This window comes from Vigna unguiculata, chromosome 6, assembly GCF_004118075.2.
Source record: "Vigna unguiculata cultivar IT97K-499-35 chromosome 6, ASM411807v1, whole genome shotgun sequence".
NCBI lineage: Eukaryota > Viridiplantae > Streptophyta > Magnoliopsida > Fabales > Fabaceae > Vigna > Vigna unguiculata.
Genome location: NC_040284.1, coordinates 22,785,530 through 22,797,657, shown reverse-complemented (window position 1 = coordinate 22,797,657; position 12,128 = coordinate 22,785,530). Strand labels below are relative to the sequence as shown.

At 33.4% G+C, this 12,128-nt stretch overlaps 1 protein-coding gene and 1 long non-coding RNA gene across 10 annotated transcripts; one reads left to right on the top strand and one right to left on the bottom strand.

The window, feature by feature from the left end:
• Positions 1-756: 756 nt before the first annotated feature.
• On the bottom strand, positions 757-11,282 carry LOC114188045 (PH, RCC1 and FYVE domains-containing protein 1). 8 transcript variants are annotated; one of them, XM_028076533.1, is made up of 11 exons: positions 10,922-11,282; positions 10,334-10,564; positions 7,780-8,001; positions 7,040-7,126; positions 6,473-6,562; positions 6,264-6,350; positions 5,969-6,163; positions 3,062-5,143; positions 2,273-2,419; positions 1,522-1,868; positions 757-1,110 (listed from the first exon to the last, which is right to left on the bottom strand). In XM_028076533.1, exons 3-11 carry the CDS (start codon positions 7,834-7,836, stop codon positions 990-992), a joined length of 3,213 nt encoding a protein of 1,070 aa, XP_027932334.1. In that variant the 5' UTR covers positions 7,837-8,001; positions 10,334-10,564; positions 10,922-11,282; the 3' UTR covers positions 757-989. The 8 variants fall into 8 exon arrangements, with proteins under 8 accessions (XP_027932334.1, XP_027932335.1, XP_027932333.1 ...); XM_028076534.1 differs by having other exon boundaries at positions 10,334-10,540; XM_028076532.1 differs by having other exon boundaries at positions 10,926-11,282.
• On the top strand, positions 9,495-10,471 carry LOC114188046. 2 transcript variants are annotated; one of them, XR_003605371.1, is made up of 3 exons: positions 9,495-9,582; positions 9,665-9,811; positions 10,229-10,471. It is a non-coding gene; the product is annotated as an uncharacterized LOC114188046 (long non-coding RNA). The 2 variants fall into 2 exon arrangements; XR_003605370.1 differs by having other exon boundaries at positions 9,551-9,811.
• Positions 11,283-12,128: the final 846 nt, after the last annotated feature.

The window sequence follows — 12,128 nt, the reverse complement described above, 5'->3', positions numbered from 1 at the left end:
TGATGCTATAATTCAGTCAACTCTATGATTACAACACTTCTCCTTCATAATTAGAACTGTAAAATGTCTCATTAAAGTCAGGCCATTAACATAATAAAGCTTAAAGAGAAGCAAATATTAGAGGAGTCAGTTAGAAAAACTTATTTATTTATTTATTTTTAATCGATTAAGTCAATTACTAATGACATTATATTTAGGAAGTTAGTATAATACACTATAATGAACTTTGCAGTTTTTACAAGTGTCTATTTAAAAAAATATTCATCTTTTATGAGTGTCTATTTAAAAAAACAATTTTTATAATGATCTTTTAAATTTGAAAATTGATATATATATATTTTTTTTGAGAGATTATATAGAGTGACTTGATATGAGTCAAACTTACATTAAAATAGACGGTATTTAATCAATTTTAAATCAAAGTTAGATTTCTTTCTTCTCCTCTTTGTTTCTTTTACCAGAGAAACTTTGTGGGGTCATTCTCGTTTCCTTCTTTGAGAACCAGGATTTCAGAATCCAAAAGCTGAACAACTAATATTTTGCTGTTGTGGTTTAATTCAAGGTCCACACAAGGTTTCATTTCTCGCCTATATTATATTGGGAAATCTGAACTTTGCACGAGTTCCATAATATATACTTAGTTTTATTTGGCTTAAATAACCTTATCATTCCTAAAATATAGATGTTTTGTTTTGATCTCTACTTTTTCTTGTCCTGTTGATATATTTTTTTCATTTCATCCTTGGAAAATTGAAATATTAGAAATGGAATTTGAACAACTTTATAAAGCTAAAATAGAAATAGACAAAATTAAGAGACACGTTGTTATTTGTGACTGTACACCGAATGAATGCCCCAAGACGCTGAACAAAGATACGCTATTATTTGTGACTATACACTTGATCTTTCTTTGAGGCCTAAAGCCAACATCACCTCTTTCCCACTAAGAACTATTGGTGAAAACTGGTAGAGATGAATGGCAGTAAAAATTAGCCTTTCACCTGACTTTGGCTGGTGTTTATATATCCTTCAATCCCATATTTGTGATACACCTTGCTCTGATTCTCTTCCCACCATTTCTCGGCTTCCTTCTCTGAGAATCGCTTGCGACTGCAAACCACACGTCATCACACTCATTCAGACAATACATTATGTAGGTCAATTCTATATTGTCTTCTGCTACCATCCATAAATAAACTAAAAATGATGACATATAATATCATGATAAAAGGGAGTATCCATCTTCCAGCTGATGGTTGAACCATAATGAGATATTACCAAGTGTTCAAAAGAAAGTATGTTCATGATTTGCATTTTGAAAATCTTTCAATACATGATTTAGGTAAAAACTTATCTTAAAACTTTTGCCCAGAAATTAGTTAGAGGATTCACCTCGACAGAAACAGAAAAAAAAAAAAAACTAAGTGGGCACACGATGAGCACACACTAACATTAAACTGTATGATGATAAAGTGTGTGAAAAAATATGATTAATCAGTGGACTAGGTGAATAGACATTACCTAAATCTGACTCGCTTAAGGCCTTTTTTCCCACATGGTAAGGTTGTAAATGTGATGTAAACACCTGGCTCATATTGTTCTACCCAGTCTGCCTTCAATCCATTGATATTGTCCTGTTGAGACTCACCTCTACTAAAGTTAGAATTTTCATTTTTGGGAAACATGCTTCTCCCAAATTTGGATTTTATTATGTCAGAGAATACTATGGGAGAATTGGATAGACTGTCCCCATTGCCATCTCTTGGACTCTTCATATCTGTAACTATGGTTGCCAGATTAGGCACAAATTCATGTTGTCCAACTTTTGCTTCTTGCCCAGCATTATCTTTTCCTGATATGGTATGAAGCTGCAATGGTGATAAATACATCAATTACTTTGTTCGAGGAATATAACTTAAATATAGACCTACAAAATAGAAAAATAATGTTGAATTCTTTTTTGGAAGACTTTAACCAAATAATGCTAAAAGCTCTGATAATGATTTCATGATTAGATATGTACATTTCAGGAAAGTTATTTTTACCATGAATCCTTGTTCTGGAAATTCTAAAATCAAGTTCTAAAGCTTGAATCTCGTACATGATACAATTAGTTGATGTAGTCATATAATAACTTCATTTAACATATGTTTATTACATCTCGCTACCTTACGCGTATTATACAAATTAAATTAAATTAAATGAAGTCGAAAATTCTAGATTCCAACATAAACCTAAATTAAAATAATTACACTGATAATAAAGAACTTACCCTTAGTGCTAAAGCTTTTATGACCTCTTTTGCTGCCTTGCACTTAGCAGCTTCCTCCCTTGCCACAAACCAACTCTCCTCAATTTTTTGCTGACACTCTTGTATTTTATGATTTTTAAGCTCACATTGCTCTTCAAGTCTCTTAGCCTATCCAATGACATGAAATATCAGCATAGGAAAAGTGAGCACAATCAATACAGAATAGAAAATGAATGTTATGTTACTAGTAATTGCGTAGTTCAAGTTTATTGTACTATTGAAGGGTATATATGGAAAGTTCAGAAGAGGAATGTTGCACCCTCAAGACTAAAATTGACAACAACTATAACAAATGAAGTTCAAAAAAACATAATAGAACTGCTTAAAATGGAAAAAAATAAAAATATAGTAGTTGATTTTAAAAAAAAAAAAACTTTTTAACAGGATTTCAAGAAAAATAAACATGTAGAGTGCCAAAAAGGCATTATTAAAGACACGATTCAATACTTAAGATGTGAAGCAATACGTGAACTTTTTTATATTAAGAAAAATGGCTTCAACTATTACGTTATCATGAATTTCACCTTATTGTTGTGCTGTATATATACAAATAGATATATAAATTGATAATTGTGGTCTAAAAAGTAACAATGATTATATATTGAATTGTAAAAAAATCATTAAAATGGAAGAAACGTAGCATAAAAAATAATATAATTTTACAGTTTTTGACATGTATGTACCACATTGTAACAAAAGCATGTTAAAAACTAAAGCAGTTTAAAGGGTGATATTCTCTAGAGTTAATACCTCGGTTCTCAGCCTATGAACTTCTTCAAGCAGAACCTTCTCAGATTTAGTTGTACCTGTCTCTACATTAGAGAAGTTATATGTTGTAGATTCCATACTACATGGAGAAACTGTGGCTAATTTATTTTTGGATGAAGAAACATGAACAACTGGATTTTCTGTACCATTAATTTTAAATATGGCAGGACATGGAACTTGCCCCCACTGCGGCATTCCACCTAGCATAGAAGAACTATCTTCTACATCCTGTTGGCTTTCTGGGTGGTTTTTCCAATCCTTACGTCCACTTGGCATACTTTTCCTGTAACATGATTGACCAAAAGATAGCAGAGGGCCTTGTGTCACGGTTGTCTCTCCCCGGTCTTCAGTCACATCAGCAATTTTTTGTTGATGCTTCAACAACTGTTGACTGTTGTAATTTCTGGACTTAGAAGCCATTATTGAATGTGTACCTCCCTGTCGTTTATCAAAACACTGATCACAAACCCGAAAAGCCTTGCTCTTACTGGGGGCTAGAGGTGCATTTATAATCTTCTTACTACTACAAGCACGGCAGAACAAAAGACCACAGTTATAGCAGTTATGCTTCTTCCTTGTGAATCCAAATGGCAACCTACAACCACTACAAGTTGATTGGTCACTAATAGAAATAGGTTTGTGTAAACAGATTGCAGCTGTGAAGCTTGGACCACAAGTGATAGTATTTACCTGTCTATCTCTTAGAGCCTCAACAAAACAAGGTGTATATCTATCTTCAGTATCACCTAGCCCCAGTTGTCCATTTTCACCCCTGCCCCATGTATAAACACTCCCTGCAGAAGTCAAAACAGCAACATGATATGAACCGGTTGATATAACTTTAACAAACTCTTGTTTGAGTTGTCCTTCAACCATGACTGCTTTATCCTTGGCATGTGGATTTCCTAACTGTCCATATTTGGCACTTCCCATAGCAAAAACCTTGCCCATGTTAGTGAGTGCTACAGTCAACATTCTTCCACATGACACTTGAACAAAATCATAGTCCACAAGTTGTGTAACACATGTTGGTACAAGCTTGCTTCCGTTATCCGAATGACCAAGCCTCCCCTCGTCTCCATCACCCCATGTAAACAACTTACCACTAGCACTATTGTACCTAAAACGATCAAACATAACTTCAACAATAGCAGATGTATGCCATGATCCACATGCAACAGACCTCACCCTTAGTCCACTAAGAGACTCAACTTCTTTTGGACTTGAATAGCTCCGAAGATCACCATGGCCAAGAACCCCAAATGTACCATCTCCGTAAGTAAATAACCTCCCACAACTAGAAACAATCGCAGTATGCCATTCTCCACAAGCAATACTAGAGATACTAATACCATCTAAGGATCCGCCAAGTTTTTGTGGTATCCACTGACTTCTAGTTCTCCCTTCATTAAATAAATCTGCACAGCAGACATCATTTCCCCAAGTATATACTTCACCAGAATCTGTCAGAGCACACGTATGATACTCACCACAAGCAACGTGCTTTACATGAAGACCATTAAGAGAATCCACTATTTTTGGGGAGCTAATGTCCATATCAATTTTCTGCCCGAGTCTTCCCCACTTTCCTTGACCCCAACAAAAAACTTCCCCTTGTTTTGTAACTAAGGCAGCATGTTTTCCTCCCAAAGCTATGTTCTGTACATCTAACATTGCAGTGGATTCTAGTAACTTCGGCACTAAAGAATAGACCCCACCTTGAATAAACCTTTCATTCACAATCCCTACAAGACACCCAATCCCTCCACCCCATATCATTACATCCTTCAATACATTACTTTTTCCTAAATGTACGGAGGTAGAATGCGTCAAATGCCTATAGGACAAATTCTTCTTGTGCTCCTTATCAATGCGAGTTGATTCAATGTTACTATGAACATCTGGATCAATGTATGGAGAACTTGGCACTGAATTATCTGTTACACCTTGAGTGCTGGAGAGGAAAGATGTGGATGAATATAAGTTATCAGAAGTGCATGACAAGCCATCAGAAAAGCACCTTTCGGAAAGTGATAAAGTAGGACTTGCACATACGCTATGTACCTTCAAAATAATAACGACAAAGTTACATTCTATGTCAGCCACAATTTTTTTTTTCGGAGAGAAAGTGCTAAGTTATTTATATTAACAAGGCAAAGACAAATAGGCACATGTAGACTGCTTCTAGCATGATATTATCATCAAACCTTCAGCATTCTATGTTTAGCTTCAGTAGTAAGTTTTTTAAAGTCTATAACCATTTATGCCAAAAAATAAATTTATTTGAAGATTAAAGATAATGCTGTTTTCTCTGTCATCAAATGAATTTGGTTTTAATGTTAAGAATTTAGACGAGAATAAAAAGACAGAGTAGTCAAAGGATATGCCAATCGTGCTAAAAAAATACATGTTTGCAGAAATTAAAGCACATCCATAACGACATACATCCTTTTTATTATTGCTTCTCTTATTCCTAGCCTGCATGGACATAAAACTCAATGAAAATTAAGCTAGTGCACTGTAATCAATGCCCAGAAAATTTTAAATAAAATAAAACACGTCTCTTTTGAACCTAAATATTCAGAAATGAGATTATCTTATTTAGCCTTTACCTCCCTTCAGAACAGTTATTTGATAATAACAAAGGAAGCTCAATGTAATTATAAAGCGCAGGTGAAGAAATATTTTCGTTGTTTAATAAATTCAAAACTTTTTAATTTATAGCTACAAAATAAAATAAAAAAATCCATGATTTTTTATTAACAACTAAAAAATTAGATTATGCTTTCTTATAAACCCCTTCTGTTAGATTATTATACATGTGGGCTAGCTACTAAAGATTTTTTATTAATTATACAGAGATAACCACACAAAGAAAATGTGTTAAACCTGAGTAAACTGAGAGGTATCATCCAAAAGGCCAAGATTTTTCTTTCTTCGTAAGATTCCAGCAGGACTACTAACACAACTCTGCACACCTTTGCAACTTCTTAAACTACTAAAAGCTCTAGGATGCTGACACCTAGAGATGACAGCTTTCAAGCCAACAAACCAAGAAGCAGCTTGTGCCTTGTCCTTGCATATCTATAGTTCAAAAGAAATAAATGTCAAATCAATCTACACCTATGGGAAAACAAATGCAGTTATATCATGTCATGTATTAATAACAATTCACAAATATTACCAGATCAAGAGAACGTTCACCATTAGCATAGATTAGAGAAAACGAATGGCACTCCTTTTCGGGTTCATTTTGCCTCTGGGACCTTATCTGAAATTAGTGAGCCATTTATTAGACCAAACATGATTTTTACTCTGTTCATTTCGATTAAAAACCGTCATATTCAAGGGGGCAATGCATCAAGTCAGAATACACTGATGTTCGTTACATACATTTTCTTGCCCTTGAACAATTTTTGTAACTACACTCAATCGCAAATGCTTTTCCTGCTGTCCTGAATACCAAATCAAATTTCTCTCATCCTAGAACAAAAAAAAAAGGAAGATAATTTCAGCAACTTTATCATAATGCAATGAAGAAAATAAGGACAACTAATGAAATTTCAAACCCAATACATTTCACCCAACAAAAACCAAGAGATCTATTTTTTCTTAACTGGTATTCAATATAAGGCAAACTTAATTTTTCCTACATCTATACAAATGTTCACTGAAAAAGTGCAAAAAAAAAAACAGTAGCACTCCATCGAAGAGTAACTTGCTTCTTTTTTTAAGATAGTATAGATACAAAATAACATCAGAAATTCAAAGCCAATATCTTGAGAAAAACCAAGGAAATAACAGTTTGGAACGTCCACGTGTACGGTGCTTATAAATACAATACTCATAAGAAATTTGCAGAAGAAAATGCACTAAGAATGTGATCTGTAGGCAAATTTCGTATTAAAGGAGTGGTAGTATTAACCTCCCAAAATGATTTGTCATCTCATTATAGCTTACCTGGGAAAGTCTGAAAGGACAGAGCTTCGGCTTTCCCCTACGACCACACTTAAGTAAATATGCACCTTTCTTGATAGACACAATTGCCTGAACAGAAAGACAAACCAAATTTTGAGTATTAGAAAAATAAAAAATCAATTCTCTAAAAGAGATAAGGTGAGCAAACACTATTGGACACATAAAAACTAAATCAAAATATTAAATTACATTAACTATTTCAAGACAAAGACTAAAAGTCTAGCCTTATACTGATCCACAGCATAACACACATTAATGTATGAATATCGTATAGGAATTTGTGCATACTCAAAAGAAAATAAAGAGTGAAACAACAATTAAGATCATAAACACGTTAATGTATTCTGAGAAGCCTTTGCCCTAAGAAAATTACTCTAAAGCAAAAGATGCTGAATTCCAGCCTAAATAATAAAGAATCCAAACTGACAAGTATTGATAACCACCGTCTCGTTTTGTATGCTTTTAAAACAATTATATTGAAGGGACCCGGAATTTTTACCAATAAAAATGAATGTAGATGAATGTGATTCGGTGATTTCATCAAAAAATATGTATACTACTAAAGAGAATGTTTCATTAGCAATGAAACCCAGGAATCATTTCAAAACTAAAACAAATTGAAAGATTGGAAATTAGAGAAAAAACTGAGAACAGGTAAACAACACTAAAGAGAGCATGACTTTGAAATATTGCTAACAAGAAATAGAAATGAAAAGCATAACCTGTTCAATAGCCCTGTCAAATGGGACTGTTGCCAAGGACTCATCTTCCATCGTCATGCTGTAGTTTCATGGAAGAGAGAATGGCAGACAGGGGACACAGAAAGGAGTCCTTCCTTAGTTTTCACAATACGTGGAACTTTATCATTGGCAGCAAAATAATTGAAGAGAGGTAAGAATGCGGAAGATATTCTCTCTTTTTCTTTCTTTTTCTCTGTGAAGTGTCTGGATGAACACAAGAACATAAGGTAAGAAACAAAATAAGAAACAACAGTGAAAATATTAATGTTATCAATCCACACACATAATATTTGGTTAATATTGTACACATATAACAACCACTTATTTGGTTAAAATAATAATAATAATAATAATAATAATAATAATAGTAAGATTCATTAATAATATTTTTTAATACAAATTATAATTTAAAACTACTAACTAACAATTCTCATTAGGCAAAGTTTTCACCCGTAACTTTAAACCATATTTCAATACATCATTTTCTCGAATGTTAAATCATGCTAGCTAATTGCACATCAATTAAAAAAATACAAGTACCTTTTGTCATCGGTATACAAATTCAATGTATATGGGTCACTACTCTAAAATTTATTCCTCAGGTAAATTAAAAAAAAAAATGACAACTAAATACATCTAATTGAGTAATTGAATTATGACACTCACTCACACAAGATTTGGCGCTTTATTTCGTTCAGCACTGAGCATAACAATTCAACAAGACTGAATTGTTAGTTTATACGCGAATGATCTATTCAAGGAGAAAAATTAACTAGTTAGTGTTTATATATCTCTAATCGTAAGTTTGTCTCCAGTAAAAAATAATAATAAATTCTAATTGCTGCATGCAATATACTAAAGAAGCAACATGCAGTGACTGAAGCAACTAAAGCAAAAGTGCAGTGCACATCAACCTACCCTTCTCGTATTCTCCATGCATGTAACCCTACAAATTTTAGCCACACTTTTAACTTAATTGGGAGTGTATATATGCTATGTGACAAAGGAAATTTTGTCAATCTAATTCTTTAGATTGTAGGCGACTATGGGAAAGAATATCTCATTCCTAAACAATGAATTGATTATTTGTGCATAGTTCAGAATAAAATATATGACCATTTTTCAGTAGTGTAATAATATGCCAACCTGCATTTTCGCACAGTCTTTTTCAACCTTTTTTCACTTATAAGGTCACTTTTAAAATTTTCTAATTATATATAATTAATTTTTAATATTCTAAAATTAATTACCCTATTTTAAACTGAAAAAAAAATTGAACATAAATTAATTTTACCCTATTTGAAAGAAACAATTAAAAACGTGAGAAACCAATATTTTTATTGCACAAAATACTATCCTTGAGAACTATATTTTCAAACGAAATGGACCCTGCATACAACAAGATCCATAACAAAAATAAAGTAAAAGCCGGGCTGGCCCAGTTCTCCCTTGCACCTCAGCAAATAAAAATAAATAAAAAAAATAAAAATAACTTGTAAGACAAAAGAAGCCCTACCTACACACCCTCTTCCCAGCTCCTATATCCAGCGGTGTACGGAGGAGCAGTGCCGCCGCTACGGCGACCCCAGCCACGTATAGAACTAGGACGAGAAACAAAGAGAGCGAAACCGATTGGATGCGTTTTCAAATTCGTTCACTCGATATGCCTTAGATTTTCACCCACCGCCGCCGCAGAAAACGACGTCGACGAGAGCAAAGTCGGCAAGGACCATGAAGAACACCTCCACCGGTGGAGATAAAGGCAATGTGGTTGGTAGTGTTCAAGTGAGCGGAACCTTACGAACTGAATTGACCAAAATACCCTTTCTATCATCTTACTTTCTGAATTTATTTTTTGAGAAACTAGTTTTGAGGTAGAGAGAGAGAAAGGAGATAAAAAGGGAAATATCAGAAGGAAAGAAAGGAAGACTGTTCGGTAAAGTGGGGAAACCAAATCAGAATCAGAATCCAATCTTAATCGAGATGCTTTCATGGCGAGGAGAGAAGGTTGAGGGTAAGTGAAAACGGTGCCGTTTCTTTCTCTCTGTAAACTAAGATCCTAATCAGAAAAGAATAAGAAATCCACGTTTTACCAATTCTAAGAAAAACAACTTATACAATTTTGAATTTACTTTTCAGACGCAGTTTTTTGGGCTTTGAATATGAATTAATACAACTTTAACAATCTAATCACGATTCATTCCTTCTAAACGGCTTTCCAATTTTCCAATCATGCAAATTGTGTGGATTAAATTCCAAATTCACGTTAACCAATCTCAATTTTCCTACACCATAAGGTTTTAATCTTGCTCTCTGTGTGTGTGAAGAAGGGACCATCAGAGAAAGAAAATTCAGTGTATTTTCTCGACCTGTGTTTACTCTTTTTCCTAATTACTATATGACCATAACTTTTGTTGACCTTGAAAAATAGAAACAACGCAGAATCAAAGGAGGAGAAAAATCTGCACCAGAGATATACATAGCAAAGAAGAATGAAAGCAGCTAAAAAATTGAGAGGAAGAAAGTAAGAAATTACCTGATGAAGGGAATGGAAAGTGGCTTCAGAGGTAGACAATGTGATGGTTTGTTATGTTAAGAACCTTAACTGAACTGAACGATCACACTCTCTTGTCTTCCTTTTTTTCTCTGACTATCTTCTCACCTTAAAACTTTCTGTTTGTTTTCACTGTGCATCACTCTGAACACTCTTCGCAGAAAATTCCCCTCGCTTCGAATCATTGCTCTTGTCCCAATATATAATAGAAGCCTATGAGGATATGGACAATCTCATACAAACAAATTTTGGGTGAAAAAAAAAAATTAACTTCCTAAGTGTTGTTCATTGGAATAATACAAGTAAAGTTTTTACCTTTTCTGTTAAAAAAAAGTTGGGTCTGTAAAATTCCAGACATTTTAACATCAGATATCAGTTTTACATACAAAATTGTTAGATTTACTACAATAATGTTGTTATGAAAGGATCTGGTACTATATATTAAGGAATGATTAAATTTCTAACATTTTTTTACCAATCAATTTTTGCATACAGATTCCAAACTGCAGAGTAAAGACAAGCAGTGTGAAGAGGGAAAAAAAAGGTAAAATGAAAGAGTTGTGAATTCACCAACGTGCAATTTCACATTCAACGGATTCCTTATCTCTCAATGATTGAACCCAGTTTCTTTTGACTGTTGACAATTGTAATAATTCTAACCCCACGAGGATTCTTCTTTATGATGAAGGTTTTGGAGTAATGTCTCTAAACTCAGTGTTTAGGGTTCAAAATTCTTGCTTCAAACAGGTAAAGTTACCATGATTGTGTTTCCAAAACGCTTCCCAAAATACAAAAACCAGAGCTTGAAGTTCATCTGAAAAGAGATTAGTATCTAAACAGTGAGTTATTATCCAAAAGCAACTTTAATTTGCTTGTCTTTTTAAAAGGGTGGCTCTTTTAAGAAGAATCTTGCTGACGCAAAAAGTCTAAAATAGAGACAAAATGGTCTTTCTATCTTTCTTTTCAACGCATATATAACAACATTATTATTCCATGCTTTCTTATTTTCTTAAATCTTGTTCATCATGCACCTTGCCAACTAATACCATCAATAAATTAGTAGAAACTCTACAATCATGGCCACATGAATTCAATATATTATTTGTAGCCTTTTCTTCCATCACAAAGCGTGTACCAAACCACACTCTAAGTCATTCAACAAACAAGTTCATTCAGTGAGATGAAAGTTATGTTATATTCATTGTGAAACCCAACTAACCCAAACAAAACTTACCTAAAAGTATAACATTGAAACGTGCTTTTAAGAAATAAAAATAAAATTTCAATTTTAAAAGAAAAATAAAATAAAACAACCCTACTTTTGAAGTAAAATTTATTTGATTCTTACATGTGATAACATTATTTAGTTTTACAGATAAAGAAAAAAAAATGAAAGCACTAATAAATTGAAACGGTACAATGCCATTTAGTCATTTATGATGTTCTTTTGCAGGTTCTTTTGAAACTGTGTTCACCTTTTTTATCTTTTTGTTCATTCGAAATGATTTGTCTTCACATGGCATCACGAAGCAAGGAGAAAACGGGTGGATGCCAGTGTCTTGGGTTTTAGTTAAGAAAGTTTAATGAACAGTGAATTACTTAATCCCAAGGCATCACTGTGTTAATCCCTTGGCTCAAAAAAAAAATACCAAAGAATTATTGATTACAGTAATTAATTAATGAAGAAAAAAAAATCTTAAAAGGTAACTTTCTCTTTTGAGGAGGAGTGGTCCATGTAGGACATAAAGACAAGTTTGTCCAAATGCAACCAACACAA

Bases quoted from the DNA above. Each gene is read 5' to 3' on its own strand.
- LOC114188045 (XM_028076533.1), bottom strand. From the start codon at position 7,836: ATGACGATGGAAGATGAGTCCTTGGCAACAGTCCCATTTGACAGGGCT. The intron at 6,164-6,263 runs GTAATATTTGTG...TTTGAACTATAG, and splicing joins GTGAACGTTCTCTTGATCTG to ATATGCAAGGACAAGGCACA. The intron at 1,111-1,521 runs GTAATGTCTATT...TGTGGTTTGCAG, and splicing joins CTTAAGCGAGTCAGATTTAG to TCGCAAGCGATTCTCAGAGA.